The sequence below is a fragment of the Choloepus didactylus genome, chromosome 4, assembly GCF_015220235.1.
Source record: "Choloepus didactylus isolate mChoDid1 chromosome 4, mChoDid1.pri, whole genome shotgun sequence".
NCBI lineage: Eukaryota > Metazoa > Chordata > Mammalia > Pilosa > Megalonychidae > Choloepus > Choloepus didactylus.
Genome location: NC_051310.1, coordinates 20,209,980 through 20,232,150, shown reverse-complemented (window position 1 = coordinate 20,232,150; position 22,171 = coordinate 20,209,980). Strand labels below are relative to the sequence as shown.

At 37.1% G+C, this 22,171-nt stretch overlaps 1 protein-coding gene across 2 annotated transcripts in view; it reads right to left on the bottom strand.

Moving 5' to 3' along the window:
- The window catches only part of PTPN21 (protein tyrosine phosphatase non-receptor type 21), a 133,373-nt gene that overhangs the window by 88,181 nt on the left and 23,021 nt on the right, over window positions 1-22,171 (bottom strand). For both annotated transcript variants that reach the window (XM_037832128.1, XM_037832129.1), the window contains exons 3-8: window positions 20,973-21,142; window positions 8,949-9,046; window positions 6,859-6,926; window positions 5,979-6,049; window positions 3,711-3,798; window positions 3,225-3,313 (exon numbers count right to left, since the gene is read on the bottom strand). In XM_037832128.1, the coding sequence (XP_037688056.1) occupies window positions 3,225-3,313; window positions 3,711-3,798; window positions 5,979-6,049; window positions 6,859-6,926; window positions 8,949-9,046; window positions 20,973-21,142 (584 nt within the window). The remainder of the gene's footprint in view (window positions 1-3,224; window positions 3,314-3,710; window positions 3,799-5,978; window positions 6,050-6,858; window positions 6,927-8,948; window positions 9,047-20,972; window positions 21,143-22,171) is intronic.

Below are 22,171 nucleotides of genomic sequence, written 5' to 3'. Positions count from 1 at the left end.
CCACAAGAAAAGAAAATTACAGACCAATTTCTCTTATGAATGTAGATGCAAAAATCCACAACAAAACACTAGCAAACTGAATCTAACAGCACATTAAAAGAATTATATACCATGATCAACTGGATTTTTTCCCAGTTATAGAAGAGTGGTTCAACATAAGAAAATCAATTAATATAATACACCACATTAGCAGAAAAGGAGAAAAACATATGATCATCCCAACTGACACAGAAAAGGCATTTGACAAAATCCAGCATCCTGTCTTGATAAAAACACTTAGAAAATAGGAGTATAAGGAAACTTCCTCAATATGATAAAGGGCATATATGAAAAACCCACAGTAACATCATACTCAATGGTGAAAGACTGAAAGCATTCCCTCTAAGATCTGGAAAAAGCCATGGATTCCCACTGTCACCACTGTTATTCAGTGTTGTACTAGAAGTTCTAGCCAAAGCAATTAGACAAGAAAAAGAAATAAAAGGAATCCAAATTAGAAAGGAAGAAGTAAAACTTTCACTATTTGCAGATGCTAGGATCCTATATATAGAAAGTCCCAAAAAATCTACAACAAAGATACTAGTTGTAATTAACAAATTCAGCAAAGTGGCATCATACAAGACCAACAGGTAAAAAAATCAATGTGTCTATACAGTGGTAATGAGCAATCTGAGGTGGAAATCAAAAAAAAAAAAAAAAATACATTTATAATAGCAACTAAAAGAATCAAATATCTAGGAAGAAATTTAATCAATGATGTAAAGGAGTTATATGCAGGAAACTACAGAACTTTGCTAAAAGAAATCAAAGATCTAAATAAATGAAAGGACATTCCATGCTCATGGATTGGAAGACTAGTAAGTATTGTTAAGATGTCAATTTTATCCAAAACAATTTATAGATGCGATGTAATCCCAGTCAAAGTTCCAACAGCCTTTTCTGCAGAAATGGAAAAAAAGCCAATCATCAAATTTATTTTGAAGGGTAAGGGGCCCCAAATAGCCAAAAACATCTTGAAAAAGAAGAACTAAATTGGAGGACTCACGCTTCCTTACTTTATTACAAAGCTACAGTGGTCAAACCAATATGGTACTGGCACAAGGATAAATATACAAACCATGGAATCAAATTAAAAATTCAGATATAGACCCTCACGTCTATGGCCAATTGATTTTTGACAAAGCTGCTAAAGTCATTCAATTGGGAAAGAACAGTCTCTTCAACAAATGGTGCTGAGAGAACTGGATATCCACATGCAAAGAATGAAGGGGGACCCCTATCTCACATCATATATAAAAACTGACTCAAAATGAATCAAAAGCCTAAATATGAGATCCAGTACTATAACACCCCTAAAATATAAGGAAGCATCTTCATGATCTTATGTTAGGCAATGATTTCCTAGCTTTTATACCCAAAGCACAAGCAACAAAGGAAAAAATAAATGGGAACTCATCAAAATTAAGAACTTTTGCACATCAAAGGACTTTCATGAAAATTAAAAGACAACCTATGCAATAGGAGACAATATATGGAAACCACATATGTGATAAGGGTTTAATATTTCCAGAGTTTATAAAGAAATCCTACAACTCAACAATAAAAAGACAAACAATCCATTTTAAAAAATGGGCAACACTAGGCAGGTAAACTCACTGCCCTCCCACTTACGTGGGACATGACTCCCAGGGATAAGCCTGGACCCAGCATCATGGGATTAAGAAAGTCATCTTGACCAAAAGGGGGAAGTGAAATGAAACAAAATAAAGTTTCAGTGGCTGAGAGATTTCAAATGGAGTTAAGAGGTCATTCTGGAGGTTATTCTTATGCACTATATAGATATCCCTTTTAAGTTTTTAGTGTATTGGAATAGCTAGAAGGAAATACCTGAAACTATCAAACTGTAACCCAGTAGCTTTGATTCTTGAAGACGACTGTATAACTATATAGCTTACACAGTGTGACTGTGTGATTGTGAAAACCTTGTGGCTCACACTCCCTTTATCCAGTGTATAGACAGATGAGTAGAAAAATGGCAGCAAAAATTATATGAATAATAGATGGGATGGGGGAACCACAATGAGATATCATTTCACACCCACTAGAATGGCTACCATTAAAAGAACAGAAAATTACAAATGTTGGAGAGGATGTGGAGAAATAGGAACACTCATTCTTTGCTGGTAGCAATGTAAAACAGTGCGGACACTGTGGAAGACAGTTTGGTAGTTCCTTGAAAGTTAGGTATAGAATTACCATACGACCTGGCAATCCCACTTCTAGGTATATTACCAGAAGAACTGAAAGCAGGGACCCAAACAGATATTTGCACACCAATGTTCATGGTGGCATTATTCACAATTGCCGAAACAACCCAAGGGTCTATCAATCGATGAATGGACAAACAAAATACAGTATATACACACCATGAAATATTATTCAGCCATAAAAAGGAATGAAGTTCTGATATCTGTGACAACATGGATGAACCTTGAGGACATCAAGTTGAGTGAAATAAGCCATACTTAAAAGGACAGTTATTATAAAAGCTCACTGATATGAAATAATTAGAATAAGCAAACTCATCAAGTCAGAGTCTATAATATAAGTTACCTGGGGATGGATGTGGGGGGTGGATAGGGAATGGGAGTTAATGCTTAAATTGTACAGAATTTCTATTTGGGCTGATTGTAAAGTTTTGGTAATGGATGGTGATGATGGTAGCACAACGTTGTGAACATAATTAACAGCACTGAAAACAACACTGGAGAAATTTTAGGTTGTATATATGTTACTAGAAAAAAAAATTTAAAAAAAAAAGCCACATACCACATAGGACTGTCCAACCCTATTGTGAACCCTACTGTAATCAGTGAACTGTAGTTAATAGTACAGTTATAAAAGCATTCTTTCATGAATTTAACAAATGTTACCACACTAATGCAAGGTGTTAATAATATGGTGATACACTGGGAACTCTGTATTTTATGTATGATTTTTCTGTAAACCCACAACTTCTCTAATACAGAAGTGACCCACTGACCCCATCCCCCCCACCCCAAAAAAAAACAGCAGTACTCAGTTGGCATTTCATTCTAGGAAGGGAAGATAACCATTTTCTAATGAGACCGAGACTCGAGAGCAATTTAATTTGTATAGTTACTAAAAAGAATCACCAGTGGAAGACAAAGAAACTGCATGTCTATAGAAAGATGTAAGAATACCTAAATATCACAGGAGGCCTCCCATTCTTGTGTTTCACAAAGATACCTTCAAGACATGCTCCGATGGATATATCACTTCCTTGGCTGTCCTAAAAGGAGAAAGCAGTAAAAGAAGACTCTGGAAACAACTACTACACCTAGTTCCCTAACATTGTTACCCACATATAAAATGTCCAGAAGACCTACATAATAATTATTCTGAAGGAAAAAATCTGAATGGTATAAATGTATCATCTTATAAATATGTATGGAAATTGGAAGTTGGGCCCCTTAAGGAACTCTATTTTAAGAGCATTTCAAAGCACAAACTACAAAAAAGGAACATGCTTCACTGGCAAATTTTGGTCATGAAGACTTGACACTTAAGTTATCAGACTTTTGCATATCTTCAACCTTTGTACCCCAGGGCATGCTCGGGCTTCTCCATTATTCTTTCAGAATTGCCGAGACTGATTTCAGAGAACCCAGCTTTCATGCCATGCCTACCTTGGCAGGGTAGCTCTCTTCTCCATAGCCATCCATTTTCTCTATCTCCTGCATGTACAGCAGTTCAGCATCAGGAGCTGAGAGCCCCCTGTAACCCAAAAGATGTTGGTGAGATTGTTTGAAAAACTAAAAATTGGTTGAAAAAACATTGTTTGCAAAACTAAAAAAAAATGGGGGGGGAGCTTTTCTAAAAAACTATATATCAATTTGGCATAAAATATTATAAGTATTATAATTGGCCATATCAATCCATCAATATTTACTAAAAACCAACAATAAGCAAAGCACTGTGCTGAACGCTGAGGATTAGTTACATAAGATCCTACTTTAGGCAGGCTAGGGAGAAGACGGGATAAAACAAACCCGTAAAATATCTTCAAGTAAAAGCTAGGATTTTTTCTAAACCTCCAAGAAACTGCTTATTATCTAAAAGATTGAGCATTACTAAGCATTGTACGTTAAATGCCAAATGTAAATGCAGGGAATAAGGGCTTGAGGAGATTAGAGGATGGAAAGCCCTCTCAGCTCAGGTAACTGAAGAAGCACAGGGGTGGGGTATGGGTTTATGTCTAGAGAAAGATGTAAGAATACCTAAATACCAGGCAGTGTGGGTATTTGTGCTCACCAGCATGGAGACTTGCCTCCCCAGCCTCATCCCCTAAGGCACTACATGCTGCAGCCTTCCCAAACTCTGCATTTCTCTGAATTCACCACCTTACTTCACACCTGTGTGCCTTTGCACATGCTAATCCCTCTTCCTGGTGTACCTGTCACCCTCTTGTGCACCTGCCCAACTCCAACACCCTTTAAGACTCAGCTTATGTATCACTCCTTCTTGGTCACCTTCTGTGACCCCCTGAGTCTAAACCAGATATCCTTGCTCTGTGCAGACCCACGGCATTCTGTGCACATGTCTCCCATTGCATTCATGTTACCATGTGGTGTAAAACTACAATTCAGAATGTATTATAATCACTATTATAATGGGTTGTCCTGCTATCCCTTAATTTCAAGGCAGGGAATGCATTCTTTGAAAGCAGAGATTTATTCTGTTTATCTTTGTGCCCACAGGAGTCAGCACTCTGCCTCATACAGAGCAATAGCATTAAATTTTTTTTGAAAGAAATGCACAAATAAATAAATGAAGGTAACAAAAGACAGAGTAATGTGTGCCTGAGGGATCAATTCTGCTGGCAAAAAGGATTCATTCAGGACAGCAGAAGGTAAAGCCGGAAAGACAGGATTTAACCAACCTGTGGGAGGCCTGTAGTCCCAGGTTAGTGAAGAACAAGAAAAGATTCATGAGCTTTCGGAAAAGGGGAGAGGGGTTAGGGGTGAGGGGTGGGGGGTGGAGGAGCAGGCAATAGAGATAAGAGGAAAGTGATATTTTAGGAAGATTAATCTTTTGTGTGGGACTATAAGGATCCAAGTGTGGAGAGACTAGCAGCAAAAGGTTATTATTAATGGAAGGGGATTAAAAATAGGCTATAATCAGGTTCAAAATTCGTCTCTACCATGTACTAGTTGGGTAACTTAGAGCAAGTTATTTAGTCTTTTTGAGCTTGGCTCCCCCATCTGTAAGATGGAGATGACATTATTTACTTTAACGAGTGGTTATAAGAATTTAATGATATACAGACAAAGTACCTGGAACTAAATCGCTATTCGGTTTAGAATAAGATCTATCATTCTCTAGGAGAGGATTTTTCTTCAGGCAACACACAGAATAGCCATCAAAGAAATTCAATATCTACCAGCATCTCTTAGGTATGCAGAAGTTTAGATCAGGGCAATCAGTACCACAGTTCTTAGCACAACTTCCCCAGAGATGTGAAGACAGAGATGCAGCCTCCAAAGGTATACAGGGAGAAATAACCCTATACTTGCTGTCTCATAAAACAAAGCAAATCTCCCTAATCTTGCATTAACCTACACAAGATTAGGTAACCACACAAGCTTTAAATATATGACTTAAATGTATAAATAATTGGCACCCTTCAATAACTGGCTGCTTCCAACTGCTTCAGTTTCGTCACTGGTAAAACACAGATAATTGAATGTGTTAATACAGACTAGTGCTTAAACAGCATTTGGCAAAGTGAGTGCTATGTAAATGTTAGCGACCTACAATAGTAGTAGTTGTAGTATTAACAGATGTAGCAGCAGCAGCAGCAGCACTAAAGTTTTCAACTTAATTGCTTCAACACATATTTCAAATTCAAACAGGCATTAGTTCTACACTATTTCCATTTATTTCTTAGTATTTACCTGTATTTCTGATGTAATAAAGCCACTTTTTGGGTTGCTTCTTCCAATACTTTTTCATCTTGTAGCCATCCCTGAACAAAACACAAAGCAGTAAATACGTAAAACTGTCCAGATTTCTTAGGAAAAATTGTTGCTACTGATGGATACCAACTCTTATCACTAACAAGCAAAAATATCAATACTAGTATTTGGGAGCTTTACTTAAGTACATAATCATAATTTTTAAGAGGAATTAAGCGGCTTATGCTCAGGAGCCGAAAAAAATTTGTCCTGTCTTCTCAAATCATCCTAGAGAAAGTTTCCAGAGTTTATTTCAGGCTGGAATATCAACCAGCCAGTTCTGAGCCCAGCACAATCACATCATCTCGTGCATTCTCGGTTCACTGAGTAGACACTGAGAAGAGCATTCCACCTTCCTTCATTGTTCTAATGCACATTCTGCATGTCAATTCCAACAATGGTGACTTAAAAAGTAGAAGTGTCTTTTTGGCATTTAAGTTTTTTTTTTTTAATTGCTGATGAGAACCAAATTCAATTAAACATAACTTTGTGAAGTTTCAAGCTTCAGTTAGAAGCAAAACATCTGTGTGATTACTCAGAAGGTGGAATGAATCCTTGTCTTTAGACTCACATCCAGCTATGAAAATTAATATTCTGGCCTCATCCCAGTGTATACAGACCCTTTGGTTTCCGTGGGTTACAAGGACCAAGAAAACTACAACAGGGAAAGCACTCACACTTGAGTTGTTTATAAGAGGGAACTGATTTTTCAACACTATTTCAGCCTAGAAAGTCTACAATACAGACTTCATTTCAGGGATTATTAAGGGTATGGGGATAAAATGTTTATTAAAAGACTCAATGTAAAAGGAAGTCTTACCACAGGAAACAAGGCAAATTTCTGCAGAAAGTCTTGGGATTCATACTGATCAAAGTCACCAAAATCAGCTGTACAAAATGACAAGTATTCACATGTCAATTATATTTAATTTTCATAGCAGTACATGTACAACAAATTCAATATGCTATGATTATGATTTAGAAGTCAAATTTGTCTTAACAGCTATAAAGTGTGTATTTTGAAAATATCTTTTTAAAAATATTAATTAAGTAGACCCATGTGTTTTGACTTGGAAAAATGTCTATGAATAAAGTGAAAAGATGAGTTACAAACTATATATTACACAATCTCATTTTTTTAAATTCATTTTTATTGAGATATATTCATATACCATGCAGTCATACAAAGCATAGATTTGTTCACAGTACTATTACATAGTTGTACGTTCATCACCAAAATGAATTTTTGAACATTTTCATTACCACACACATAAAAATAATAAAAATAAAAATTACAGTGAAAAAGAACAATTAAAGTAAAAAAGAACACTGGGTGCTTTTTTTTTTTGCCCCCATTTTTCTACCCATTCATCCATACACTGGACAAAGGGGAGTATGGTCCATATGGCTTTCCCAATCACATTGTCACCCCTCATAACCTACATTTTTATATACTTGTCTTCAAGATTCATGGGTTCTAAGTTGTAGTTTGACAGTTTCAGGTATTTACTGCTAGCTACTCCAATTCATTAAAACTTAAAAAGGGTTGTCTATATTGTGTGTAAGAGTGTCCACCAGAGTGACCTCTCAGCTCCTTCTGGAATCTCTCAGACACTGAAACTTATTTCATTTCCTTTCACATCCCCCTTTTTTTGGTCGAGAAGATGTTCTCCATCCCACGATGCCAGGTCTAGATTCCTCCCCGGGTGTCATATTCCACGCTGCCAGGGAAAGTCACTCCCCTGGGTGTCAGATCCCATGTAGGGGAGAAGGCAGTGATTTCACCTGCCAAATTCACTTAGCTAGAGAGAGAGGGCCACATCTGAGCAACAAAGAGGCATTCGGGAGGAAGCTCTTAGGCACACTTACAGGCAGGCCTAGCCTCTCCTTTGCAGCAACAGTCTTGCCAACAATCTCATTTTAATAATAACAATAAAAAAAAAAACCTACCCTGTTATCATATATGCCTACTTAGACACAGAAAAATCTCAGGAAGAAACCAAATTGCTGACAGAGGTGACTACCTCTGGGGAATTAGATCATTTGAATATGTTACAGCAAGATATATTCGCTTTGAAACTTAAAATCGTTGGAAAAAAATGGACACAGTTCAGCAAAAAAAGCTTATGAGAAATTAACTCTTAAACCTAAAGGTGATACTCAAAAAGATTCAAAGTACCTTGAAAAGGAATGTGGCTCCATGTGTATCAGGCAAACTTTCTGTCTAGAAATGACATATGTCTCCATGCCTGCTAATATCTGGAGGAATTTTATTAATTATTCTTCTAATTAACCTTCAACTCCCAAGGTTAAATGCTAGTTATTACTTGAAATAATGCACCATAAGAAGCCTTCCCAAGTATAGACATACATGTAAAAATACATGAAGCTTAGGCAAATAAGAAATGAAAGACTTAATTTAAATATACTTGTGAAATGCAAGATCTTTATATCTATGATGGTTGATACTCTATAATCCAGGACAACTGTGTAAGAACCCAAACAAATGAGGTGTAAAGTATAAGTGAACATAACCTCATTCATTGATTGGCAGATCTTTCATCCTAAGATATTAGCTAGCAGCAGCTCAAGTCCTTGAGCTAGAGGAATATATAGTATATTAAATGCTTTAAATGTGTACTTCTATTTATTGGACTGTTTTCTCTGTTGACATATAATACTATGGTTAACCTTTCAGAAGTCTCACACTCTATTAAAGTAATCCAAATTCACTCTTTTTCTCACAAGGAAGTCCCTCAGATAACAGAATAATATTTCACTAATATAAAAGCGCTATATACACAGAAATGTATATAGAAAGTCAATTATTTAAAGAAGTTCTTGCTATTTTTGTTATAACACACATTTTAATCTTACAGAACTACAATTTTATTGATTCCCCTTATTTACCTTGAACAGCTAAGCCAGCTAACTGAATTGCTTGTTCTAATGTACAAGGAATGTTTCCTTCCAAGATGTCTTTCTTCAGCTGCAGATAATACTGATACCTATTAAAAAAAAAGTCAATTTTTAAAAGTCAATATCAACATTGCCCCCAATTGAGATACAATGCATTTTATCATATTTTGATAGAGGAACATAAACTGTTTAAATGAAACCATAACCCCAGATAGTTTTAAAGAATGGCTGGAATATCCTTGCTCAAATCTATACATATACATACACACACACACACACACACAATTTAATTGATTTATTGAATCATTTATCCTTAACTATAGTTATTTCAAAGCTAAAACCATCTAGAAGACAACTGGTCATCTGCCTCCTGCTCTGTAAAACAGTCCCCATATTTTGTTCTTTTCAGTTGAAGAAATGGAGAATCAATGGCCAGTTTCTATTTTAATCTTCTGTCTAGTACCTTGGTAATATTAGCCCTGGCTTATCTTGTTTGGTGGAAGTTCCTAGCCACGGTCAGAGGAAAATGGCTCCTGATATACTTATACTAAAATGTTTTTTGATAAAACCTCAAAATAGAATAGCTGCTAAGATGCTTTCTTAATATTCTGTAACATAGGCTTCCTTCTGACTAATTCTTTCCCTCTTCATCTTTTAATATAGGCATAGCATACATCACTTGTTACCAGCACAAGCTTTAGAGTCAAGAAGACCTACATTAAAATCCAGCTCTCCAATGCGGTATTTTGCAAGAATTTGGGCAAATCATAATCTGTAGGTTTAAACTATATCACCAGTAAAATGAGATTAATATCACCCCCTCACAGGACCAAACATATTTTTTTAAAAAATATGCAAAACTCTTAGAATACAAGGAATATAGCTGGCACTCAAAAAATGATCATTGTTTTTATTTTCATTATTATCATCACCAATCATGTATTTTAAGCCAGGCAGCAGTATTTAATCTGAATCACTTCTCCATTTTGATAAAGCCCTACAGCGGAGATTTGAAATTTCTTTATTTATTCACTCAACATGGAGCCTACTATGTGTCAAACTTTGTTGTAACATGGGGGTTAGTGCTGAAGAAAGATCCACAGACTCTCTGCTAGTGTATCTATATCCAGAATCTCTTCCAGGTTTGGAATCTCTGAAGTAAGCTCCAGTTACCGTTCATATTTAATTCCCCTATGAGCCCACCCCGTTACTCATTCTGCATGCGTCCTTGCGAAATCCTCTTTGATGTGAGCTAGCTTGTCAGGTCTCTTCTTTTGTTACCAAAGAACCTGATCAAAATACCAGCCATTCGGGAAAAAGAATTCAAATCTGACTTTTCCACTTCTAGTAGCAGAAACCACTGATCTCCCTCAATCAGCAAATGGAATGCTGGCTGCTCTGAGATGCTGTCAAAGAGGAAAACTTGAAACTTGTGCTAGGCAGCTCCTTTCCAAGCTGATTTGAGGGAGACTACATTTAGGGAAATCTATCTATGGAACATGCCATCATTCACAGACTCCACCATAAATATTCAAGGTTCTTTCTTTTAATCAAATGCAATCGCTGGAAAGCAACATACCTATACCAAATTATCTTAGCCTTCCACAGAAATGATTCCTTTGCCTTACATTATACACTTGGCTGAATAATTAATAGGTGGCACTGGGTACCTACTTTCAAGAAAGTTTTCTTATTATAGTTTTTAGCATTTTTCTGTTTGCCAATGTCTTGCCTTTCTCCTCTAAGTAATCTATTACACATGTTTGATCTTTGTCTTCTATATTTATGCTTCACTATCATAGCTTCTATCATTTTAAAATTGATCTCTATCAACTTTATTGTCATTTTCACCTGTTGCATAGCCAAATTATTTCCAAGCTTTTCTAAATCAGATTTAAATTGTACTTCCATGGCATTTTTATTTTCCTTAGCTCATTTTGCAATATTAAGAGGCACTTTTCCACTGCTTTGTGGCCACAATTTTCTGATGTCTTCGTTTTCTGAAGATACGTTATTCAGATTGTTACACCCTTTTATTTTCTTAAAAATCTATGAATGGGATTTTATAGCACCTTTACTAAGGTATAATTGATATATAGTATCCTGCTCATATTTAAGGTGTGCAATTTTGACACATAAATACAACCATGAAACCATCACCACAAGATAAAGAACATACCAATCACTCCCAAAAGTCTGTTCATGCCCTTTATAATTTCTCCCTCATACCCCTTTCCCTCCTGACAGAACCACTGATCAGCTTTCTAACCCTATGGATTATTTTGCATTTACTAGAGTTTTCTATAAATGAGATCAAATTGTATACAATCTTTTTTGTCTGGCTGCTTCCACTAAGCATGTTTTGAGATTTGTGTTATGTGTATCGATAGTCCATTCTTTTTTTATTGCTAAGTAGTATTCCATTATATCTATATACCACAGTTGTTCTAGTCACCAACTGACAAACATTTCATATCTTTCCAGTTTTTGGTTATTACAAAAAAAGTACTAAGGCTTTTATAAGGTATCAGTACCTTTCTTTCATTAGGGGGAAGGAGTGAGGAAAGTACCAAACAGCAGCAGAGTTTTAAACTTTAAATAGACAGGTCTGAGTGCCTGAACTTAATTTTTCATTTTACTTCATCCTCCAAGGAGTTCAATCACTTGGCGTGCCTACTTCACTTCTTTTAAGCGGAAGAACGGCACCCAGGCAACACGGGTGACTGGAGTGCCTTAGGCAAACTCCTCGACAAGGTTCAAGCCTATTCCACAGCTGGAGGGAAGGTTCGGCTCTCCGTCCTTTCCATTTTCCGAATCCCACTACTGGGGACAGCGGTCAAGTCAGCTTGGGGTAATGAGCAGTCTGTCTTTCGTTGTAACACTCAACAACCTGGTTGTGAAAACATCTGCTATGACAAGTCCTTCCCAATCTCTCACGTGCGCTTCTGGGTCCTGCAAATCATATTTGTGTCTGTACCCACGCTCTTGTAACTGGCCCATGTGTTCTATGTGATGCAAAAAGAAGAGAAACTGAACAAGAAAGAAGAGGAACTCAGTTGCCCAAACTGATGGTGTCAGTGTGAAGATGCACTTGAAACAAATTGAAATAAAGAAGTTCAAGTATGGGACTGAAGAACACGGGAAGGTGAAAATGCGAGGGGGCTTGCTGTGGACCTACATCATCAGTATCCTTTTCAAGTCCATCTTTGAGATGGCCTTCTTGCTGATCCAGTGGTACATATATGGATTCAGCCTGAGTGCAGTCTAGAGCTCTTGCAAAAGAGCTCCCTGCCCACATCAAGTGGATTGTTTTCTCTCTCGCCCCACAAAGAAAACCATCTTCATCATCTTCATGCTGGTGGTGTCCTTGGTGTCTCTTGCCCTGAACATCATCGAACTCTTCTATGTCTTCTTCAAGGGCATTAAGGATTGGATGAAAGGAAAAAGTGATCCTTACCACGCTACCACCGGCCCGCTGAGCCGCACCAAGGACTGCGGATCTCCCAAATATCTTTATTTTAATGGCTGCTCCTCACCCACTGCTCAGCTCTCGCCCATGTCTCCTTCCGGGTACAAGCTGGTTACTGGAGACAGAAACAATTCTTCCTGCCACAATTACAACAAACAAGCCGGTGAGCAAAGCTGAGCCAATTACAGCGCAGAGCAAAATCGAATGGGGCAGGCAGGAAGCACCACCTCTAACTCCCACGCACAGTCTTTTGATTTCTCCGATGATAACCAGAATTCTAAAAAACTAGCTGCTGGGCACAAACTACAGTCTCTAGCCATTGTGGACCAGTGGCCTTCCAGCAGAGTCAGCAGTCGGGCCAGCAGCAAGCCCCGGCCTGATGACCTGGAGATCTAGAATACCTGCCCCAGAGCAACCAGCTTCCGCTCCACAAGAGGAGGGGGAGAAAAGGTGGTGTAGAAAGGGCACTTCAGGTGTGAATTTTGTTCCAGTGGAGGTGGTACTCAACAGGCCTCAGTAAGAGGCTTAGAAAACACACACATTAGAATACAGAGGTTCATTGGGGTGTTTGGGATAGGCGGGTGGACAGGGAAGAGTTAAGGGAGGTACATGTTGCTATTTAAAGTAGACGATTCAGAGAACTTAAATTCTAAATAAAGTTGTATTAGGTGATAGATAGGTAAGGGCTTCTTCTCTCCTGCACCCCTCCCCTCCCCACCCCCCTGCTAGAGTGGTTTTGGGTATATGAAAGAGTGGGTGATAGCTGTTTTACCATGAACTGAAATAACTTTTGCCAGGAAAAAGTACTCGCTGAACATTTTATTTCTTTTCAACAAGAAAAAGATAAGAGGGTTGTCCTAGGTCCCTGCTAAAACATTCCATTGTTAAAGTTTGCACTTTGAAGGTGAGCTTTTCTAGGTCTGCCCCTCCAGGTGTCAATGGACTCGTGCTATAATTTTTTTCTTGGCGTCGGCTAAATGTTCAGATGAAGCCCACAGCAAGACTTTCCTTGCACTCACAAATCTCAGCCAGTCCTATGTACATTCTCTTTTACATCCACTTGCATTATATCATTACCACCACTTCCTGTCATCATTCCTCAGCTATTTACATTCATTTAATGATCTCTGTAAGCATTTTAAAAACAGTTTGGAAGTCACTTAACATTTTTTTGAGTTAGTGTCAGGGAGGCAAGCCATGCTCGATAGTTAACAATCACTTGTAGTATATGTGAGTTTGTGTGGAAGAAGTACGTCTAATTTGTTATATTGGTACAAGCAGATGCAGTATAAACTCACAAACACAGATTTGAAATTAATGCACACACACTGTTCAAATTTGAACCATTCTCATAGATTTTGTGGTATGGCCCAATATGGTGTTTACATTAAATGATTCTGGCTGTGCAAGTAAAGCACACTTCCCCCCCGCTCACCACCCCCCCCCAAATGAGTTTTCCCCACTTATCCTATTACGGATACTGATTTAGTTGATTATGATTCTTTTTTTAATTTTTCTTTTTTCTTTTTTAGAATATAGCAGTGATGCTTTGGCTGACATGGGTGATTTTTTTTTCTGAAATGTAATCATTGATGCTTGAATGACAGAATTTTAGTACTGTGAAAGACTTATTATTATTAATAAGACTTATTTATTAATGTGAAAGACTTAGAAGGAATGCTTAGAGTGGACTATTAAGTGTGCCTACATGAATTTTGCAGTAACTGGTATCGGTTTTGTCCTTATTACACCTTAATCCAGAATTTGTGTTCTTTTACAAGTTTGGCAATCATTTGGAGTGGCCGGCAACTTTGATGTTTGCACTACAGTTTTATTTGGAATACAAGAGAGGTTGAAAGAGGTTTCAGTAGTACACATGTAACTAATTTATTTGAAATATATGCTAAAGAAATCTACCAGTTTCTTCAAATACCATTTTTAAAGTCATCACAGATGATTGGTGAAAATAGTAAATATCATGCTTTTCTTCCTGAAGTCAGCTACATAAACAGTTTTGTACATTCCATGTTAAACCACTGTCGTGTTCAGCTTCATTGCATGTAATGCAGTCCATCAGATCATGTGTTCTGGAGAGTGTTCTTTATTCAATAAAATTTTAATTTAGTATAAAGATAAAAAAAAAGTACTATGAATATTTGTGTACAAGTAGACGTTTCTTTACTTTCAGGTAAACACATGGGAGTGGAGTGGATAGGTATGGTAGGTTATATGCTTCACTTTTTAAGAAACCATCAAACTGTTTTCCAAAGTGGTTGTAGCATTTCACACTTCCACTAGCAATGCATGAGAATTCCAAACTCTTTACTTCTTTGCCAACACTTAGCTTAGTCAGTCTTTATCATTTTGGCAATGTTAATAGGTGTATAGGTATGATAATTTTAATTTGCATTTCCCTAATGACAATGTTGAAGTCTTTTCATATACTCTTTACCATCTGTATATCTTCCTTGGTTTGCACAAATCTTTTATACATTTTTAATTGGGTTGCTCATTTTCTTATTGAATTCTGAGAGCTTTTTATATATTCCTGACAAAAGTACTTTATCCTTTGCAAAGAATTTCTTCCATTCTGTGGCTTGTCTTTTCTTTCTTTCTTTTTTTTTTTTTAAATCACGTGTGTTTTGAAGAGCCGAGTTTTAATTTAATGAAATCCAAATTATCAATTTGTTCTTTTATGGATCGTGTTTTTGATGTCACATCCAAGAAATCTCTGCCTAACCCAGAGTCACAAAGATTCTCTCCTCTATTTTCTTCTACAAGTTTTGTAGTTTTAGATTTGACGTCCATTTTTTAGTTAATTTTTATATACTGTGTAAGGTGTAGATCAAAATTCATGTTTTTTGCATGTGAATATACAACTGCTCCAGCACTATTTGTTGAAAACTTATCATTTCTCCATTGAATTGCTTTTGCACCTTTGTCAAAAATCAAATGTCCATATATGTTGGGTCTATTTCTACACCATATTCTAGTCCATTGATCTATTTGTCTATACAAGACAGAACTGTTTTGATTGCTGTATGTCCCAGTTTGAAACTTATGGACTCCAGAAGAGTCATTATCTTTTAATCCAATCTTGTTGGGTGGAAACTTCTGACGGTTTCCACAGAGATGTACTCACCCAACTGTGACTGAGACCTTTGATTGGATTATTTCCATAGAGGTGTGGACCCCACCCATTCAGGGTGGGTCTTGATTAGTTCACTGGTGTACTTAAGAGAGCACAAGAGCCCACACAGGCACAGATGCTTGGAAACACTTGGAGATGCAGAGAGAAGGACATTTGGGGATGCTAAGCTAAGACATGAAGCCCAGAGTTTGCTCCAGAGAAGCTAAGAGAGGACCCCCAGATGAGAGAAACACCCTGGGAGAAAGAAGCAAGGACGCACAGGAGCTGAGAGAGAGAGGAGCAAAAACAGAAGCCCAAAGACATTTTGGAGAAAGTCATTTTGAAACACAACCTGGGAGCAAAGGACCAGCAGACACCAGCCATGTGCCTTCCCAGCTGACAGAGGTGTTCCAGACACCACTGGCCTTCCTTCAGTGAAAGTAATCTCTTGTGGATGCCTTAGTCTGGACACTTCTATGGCCTTAGAACTGTCAATTTGTAACCTAATAAATCCCCTTTATAAAAGCCAATCCATTTCTAGTACTTTGCATTAACAGCAGCTTTAGCAAATTGGAACACTGTAGCTTTAAAATAAGTCTTGAAACCATGTAGTATTAGCCTTCCCATTTTGTTCTTCTTTTTCAAAGTTATTTTAGTTATTCTAGATTCTTTGTATTTCCATATGAATTTTAGATTCACTTTATCAATTTCTATTTTTAAAAATCCTGCTGGCAAATGTCCTTCAACAGATGAGTGGATAAATAAAATGTGGTATATACACACAATGGAATACTACACGGCAGTAAGAAGGAACGATCTCGTGAAACATATGACAACATGGATGAACCTTGAAGACATAATGCTAAGCGAAATAAGCCAGGCACAAAAAGAGAAATATTATATGCTACCACTAATGTGAACTTTGAAAAATATAAAACAAATGGCTTATAATGTAGAATGTAGGGGAACTAGCAATAGAGAGCAATTAAGGAAGGGGGAACAATAATCCAAGAAGAACAGATAAGCTATTTAACGTTCTGGGGATGCCCAGGAATGACTATGGTCTGTTAATTTCTGATGGATATAGTAGGAGCAAGTTCACAGAAATGTTGCTATATTAGGTAACTTTCTTGGGGTAAAGTAGGAACATGTTGGAAGTTAAGCAGTTATCTTAGGTTAGTTGTCTTTTTCTTACTCCCTTGTTATGGTCTCTTTAAAATGTTCCTTTATTGTATGTTTGTTTTCTTTTTAACTTTTTTTTCATACAGTTGATTTAAAAAAGAAGGGAAAGTTAAAAAAAAAAAAAAAAAAAACAAGGAAAAAAAAAGATGCAGTGCCCCCTTGAGGAGCCTGTGGAGAATGCAGGGGTATTCGCCTACCCCACCTCCATGGTTGCTAACATGACCACAGACATAGGGGACTGGTGGTTTGATGGGTTGAGCCCTCTACCACAGGTTTTACCCTTGGGAAGACGGTTGCTGCAAAGGAGAGGCTAGGCCTCCCTATATTTGTGCCTAAGAGTCTCCTCCTGAATGCCTCTTTGTTGCTCAGATGTGGCCCTCTCTCTCTGGCTAAGCCAACTTGAAAGGTGAAATCACTGCCCTCCCCCCTACGTGGGATCAGACACTCAGGGGAGTGAATCTCCCTGGCAACGTGGAATATGACTCCCGGGGAGGAATGTAGACCTGGCATCGTGGGACGGAGAACATCTTCTTGACCAAAAGGGGGATGTGAAAGGAAATGAAATAAGCTTCAGTGGCAGAGAGAATCCAAAAGGAGCCAAGAGGTCACTCTGGTGGGCACTGTTACGCACACTTTAGACAACCCTTTTTAGGTTCTAAAGAATTGGGGTAGCTGGTGGTAGATACCTGAAACTATCAAACTACAACCCAGAACCCATGAATCTCGAAGACAGTTGTATAAAAATGTAGCTTATGAGGGGTGACAAGGGGATTGGGAAAGCCATAAGGACCACACTCCATTTTGTCTAGTTTATGGATGGTTGAGTAGAAAAATAGGGGAAGGAAACAAACAGACAAACAGACAAAGGTACCCAGTGTTCTTTTTTACTTCAATTGCTCTTTTTCACTCTAATTTTTCTTGTTATTCTTGTGTGTGTGCTAATGAAGGTGTCAGGGATTGATTTGGGTGATGAATGTACAACTATGTAATGGTACTGTGAACAATCAAAAGTACGATTTGTTTTGTATGACTGCGTGGTATATGAATATATCTCAATAAAATGAAGATTTAAAAAAAAAAAAAAATCCTGCTGGTATTTCTTTGAATTTATTGATCGATTTGGGGATAAGTGACAACAATATTGAGCCTTCTTCTGAACCATGAACAAGGTGAGATATCTTCATTTTTAAATGTCTTAATTTCTTTCAACAATGTTCTGTATTTTTCAATATTCAGGTTTTTCCACATCTTTTGTCAGAGTTATCCCTAAGTATTCCATATTTTGAGGCTAGTGTAAATGGTATTAATTTTAATTTTCAATTGTTCATTGCTGGTATATAGAAATACAAATTATTTTTATATATTGCTCTTCTATCCAATAATCTCGCCAAACTTACTTTAGTTCTAGTAGCTTTCAGTACATTCCATTGATTTTCTACATAGATATAAGTGGGTATCTACATAGTAATTGTTTCAATGGAATTGCTAGTGCACGCAAATGACTAAAAAAGGTAAAAATGATACTTCTGAGCCTGTTGTTTTATTGCTTAGTTTTATGTAGACCAAGACTTCAATAAAAGGACAAAAAAGGCAATTTATCTATTCTCATTTTTCACTAAATTATATCAAGTTGTAAAACAAATATACACAAATATTTGCTTTATATATACACATATATACACATATATTTAGAGTTTATATATATATATATATATATATAAATAAAATATATTTTGGTGTGCCCCAAGGTGTTCTGCCCTTTGTCTTCTTCCAAGTCTTTCCACTTGGCTCTGAAAGAAAGCTTCTGCTCCCAAAGTTTTAACTATAACCTTCAAATACTGCATAACCTCCAAGGTGATGATGAGTCCTACATCATCACCTCCAGTCCAGACCTGGCTTTGAGCTCCAGACCTGTATGCCTGCCTATCGGGAAGCTGCCTTTAAAGCTAGGTGTAGACATGTGACTTCATTAGGTTTAAGTAGTAGCTTCAAGGGGCAGTGTGACTTCCAGAAAATCCCCTTCAGGGAAGGTGACTTAGAGAGCAGAAGACTTTTATCCTTCCTGCTGCCTGGAATATGGATGTGACAGCTAGAATTCTCTAGATATCTTGGACCATGAAGTAACCTAGTGAATGGAAAGCTGAGGGTGGTGGAACAGAGAGAGAGAAAGAACATGGGTTCTTGAAGACTTTGTGGAGTTGTCATAAAGCTCTGCATGACATGACTTCTTTTACAGGAGAAAAAAATGGTATATAGTATTTTCTACTGTTATATACAGTCATACTTAATTCTAACCCTTTTCTCTGTCAGGTTCTCCTAAACCTAATCAATAAGGAATCCTACTAATTCAATCTAATAGGTTCATTCTCTCTCAACCCTTCCTACTGTTAATGCCTTTATTCAGGTCCATATTATAAGACTAATTAATGCCTAGATTATGACATAAACACTCCTGACTAGTCTTTTGCCTATATTTTTGCCACATCTAATCTACCTTCCAGGATGGTTTAAGGATAATCTTTGTCAAACTGCATTTGATCATTCCATTCCATTAAACTTGATCGTTATATTCCATTAAAATTTGAAAATGTGTTCCCCATCATACCATGATTTTATGACTGGGCCATGCCTATTTTTCAAATTTCCTCTCCCTTCTCTCAGTAATATCTGAAATTCTCTGAAAACATCTGTTGCTTTCCCTTTTCCCACTGCTTTGTCCAAGCTGCTGTTCCCTCTTAACTAGAAAATTCCTTCTAAAGTCATTTGAAAAACTGGTTTCTTTACATTCCCTGTTCAAGTTCCCCACACCCCACCCCTAGGAATCCATGCTTTAATTAAAGCATTTATTGTAATGTACTGTAATTATTTATTTACATGGACTGCCAGTTCCACCAGTCTGTGGGCAAGTCCTCTGGGGTGGGATTAAAGCATATTCACTTGTGTATTCATCTCCTACACTAACCAACATAGTTCCTAGATTGGACCATATGATATCTTCCATAAATGTTTAGATAAATGAATTTAAATAATCAGTTCATGTTTTTTTCTCTTGCTTTCCATGTCTCTCTTCAATATTCATATCTCAGAGCTGTTTTACAGTCAGTGTGTGTTTATCCCTGTCTCCTAATATGGCTTCTTTGGTCTTCCCTCTTCTTCCAAAAATTAACTAATAAACTCAGTATTTAAAAACAACATTCCACAAACAAGAGGCAGTACCAGGTGCTTACTATATCCAGGGCATTTTGTTAGGTATTGTGGGAAAGGTAAAGCTAAAAAAAGCATGTATTTAAAATCTAGAAAAGAGATGAGACAAGTATACAAATAACCAGAATGAAAGGCCATGACAACTGCCATCCTAACACAAGTATAAGCAAATTCTAGGATAATCTGGAGAAAGCAAAGTTCATTCCAGCCTGGGGGTCACAGACTTCATGGAGGAGGTGCTTTCTGAAGTACAATTCAGAAGATGAATAGGATTCCAGTGCATAAATGTGAGGGAGAGATCCAGGACACAAAGATGGAAAGGCATGCAGCATGTTCAGGGTACTGGATATAGTCCAGCTGGGCTCAAAAGTAACGTTAAATCAGGTTCAAAGATAAGGTAGCAGTGGATGGTGGGGAATTTGAAAGGCAGGCTCAAGAATCTAAATTTTATTCCTTTTTTTGGTTTGCTTTGCTTGCCTTTGATGGGGGAAAAAAAAGAACATCTAGCTCCTCCTTCTTAATATCTTCCCTTTCTACTTTTGTCCTGGTTAAGTACACTACTTAACCAAAATCTTCTGATCTTAAATGACTACCTACACTCGCAACAGTCTAAAGAATATAACTGCTGGAGTCAGAACTATAAGAACCCCTCTATACCTTAACAAATGAACACAGATTTTGTGACTGATTTTTCCTTTGACTCTCCTCTCTCACTTCACTGTTACAAAGAATCAGAAACAAAACAATGAAAACATTACAGATGACATCACTGCAAGAAGAGTTCACAGCTAGGGTAAAAACATCATTTTTCCCTTCAATCATTCCTATGTGCCTAGTGAACCCATAACTCACGCAGCACTCAGTAAAACACTCTGACATAACCACATACCAGAACCTCCATGTAATACTGTGGCTAAAGTAGTGGGGTGGGAGGGCAAAGTTTCAGTCTTTTATCTTCTGACTTCAATGGTTTCACTTTTTAAATCTCACTAGATTATTTCCGAAAAACAAGCAGCATGTTATTTCTCACCTGGTAATCTCCTGCTGCAGCTGTGAAACAGAAGGCACATAAAACACCACTCCAAAATAGACGGTAGGTTCCAATGCGTATTTATCCAGCTGCTTCTTTAGAGGTTTCTCCAAATCTACCCACCGGCGCTGATTTTGCTTGTTGTAGTACCAGAGGCTGAAGTAAGTGATCTGGAAAGAGGGAAGGTCACTGAAGGAGGCAGCAATGTCCAGAAGGATTTCAATTACTTTAATTGAGCTAATGCATGACCTGGGACAAAGTGGCAACAGTTTCCTATTACCTGTTCCCAGAAAAGGACAAAAGCAAACCAAAAAACAAAACAAAAAAACTATTTCTAGATATTCGTAATCAGGACATATAGGCAACTACTTCTGGAACTCTGCACAAAAACGTATTCATATTGTTTTACACATTGGCCTAGACATCAGAATTTAGTGGGTGCTATTCACCTTTTCATCACACAAGTTTTAACAAAAAAAAAATACATAGAGAGAGAAAAAAAAACATATTTAGTTTTTAAATTAGCAAAAAACTAAATGTATCATAATATTTTAAAATACTACCAAGTAGAATTCTAACTAAATAGTACTAATCCAACTTTGCATTATTCTCAAATTAAGCTTCTATGAATGAATTATTGCATGAAAGTAATAAATTCTAGTAGCACTAGATGCAATCTCAACTCTTCTTTGCCCCCAAAAGTTCACTAGATACAAACTGAAAACAACTATAATGTTATTGAGGTGAACTTACACACATAGACACACACGAGAAAAGCTAAAGCAGCAAAATAACTTAAGTGCATTAGTCAGATACCCAGATATTCGCATTTAGACCTTATTTGCTATGTAATGAAACCACTAAGGTAAAAAAAAAAAAAAATTGCCCTGGGCCTGGTAAACTTGAAAGGGTATTAATACACATAATATTCCTAGGAACTGAAATGACAGCCTCAGGCCACTGCTAATATTTATCTCAAAATCAATTTACAGATAAAGGTAATTGAAAATCACCATTTTGTGTATCTAGACTCCAGAGCAACACTGTTGAATAGAACTTTCTGTGAGGACAGAAATATTCTATATCTGTGCTGTCCAAGACGGAGCCACTAGTCACCTGCAACTACTGAGTACTTGAAAAGTGGCTGGTGCACCTGAGGACCGAAATTTTTAATGATATTTAATTTTAATTGACTTAAG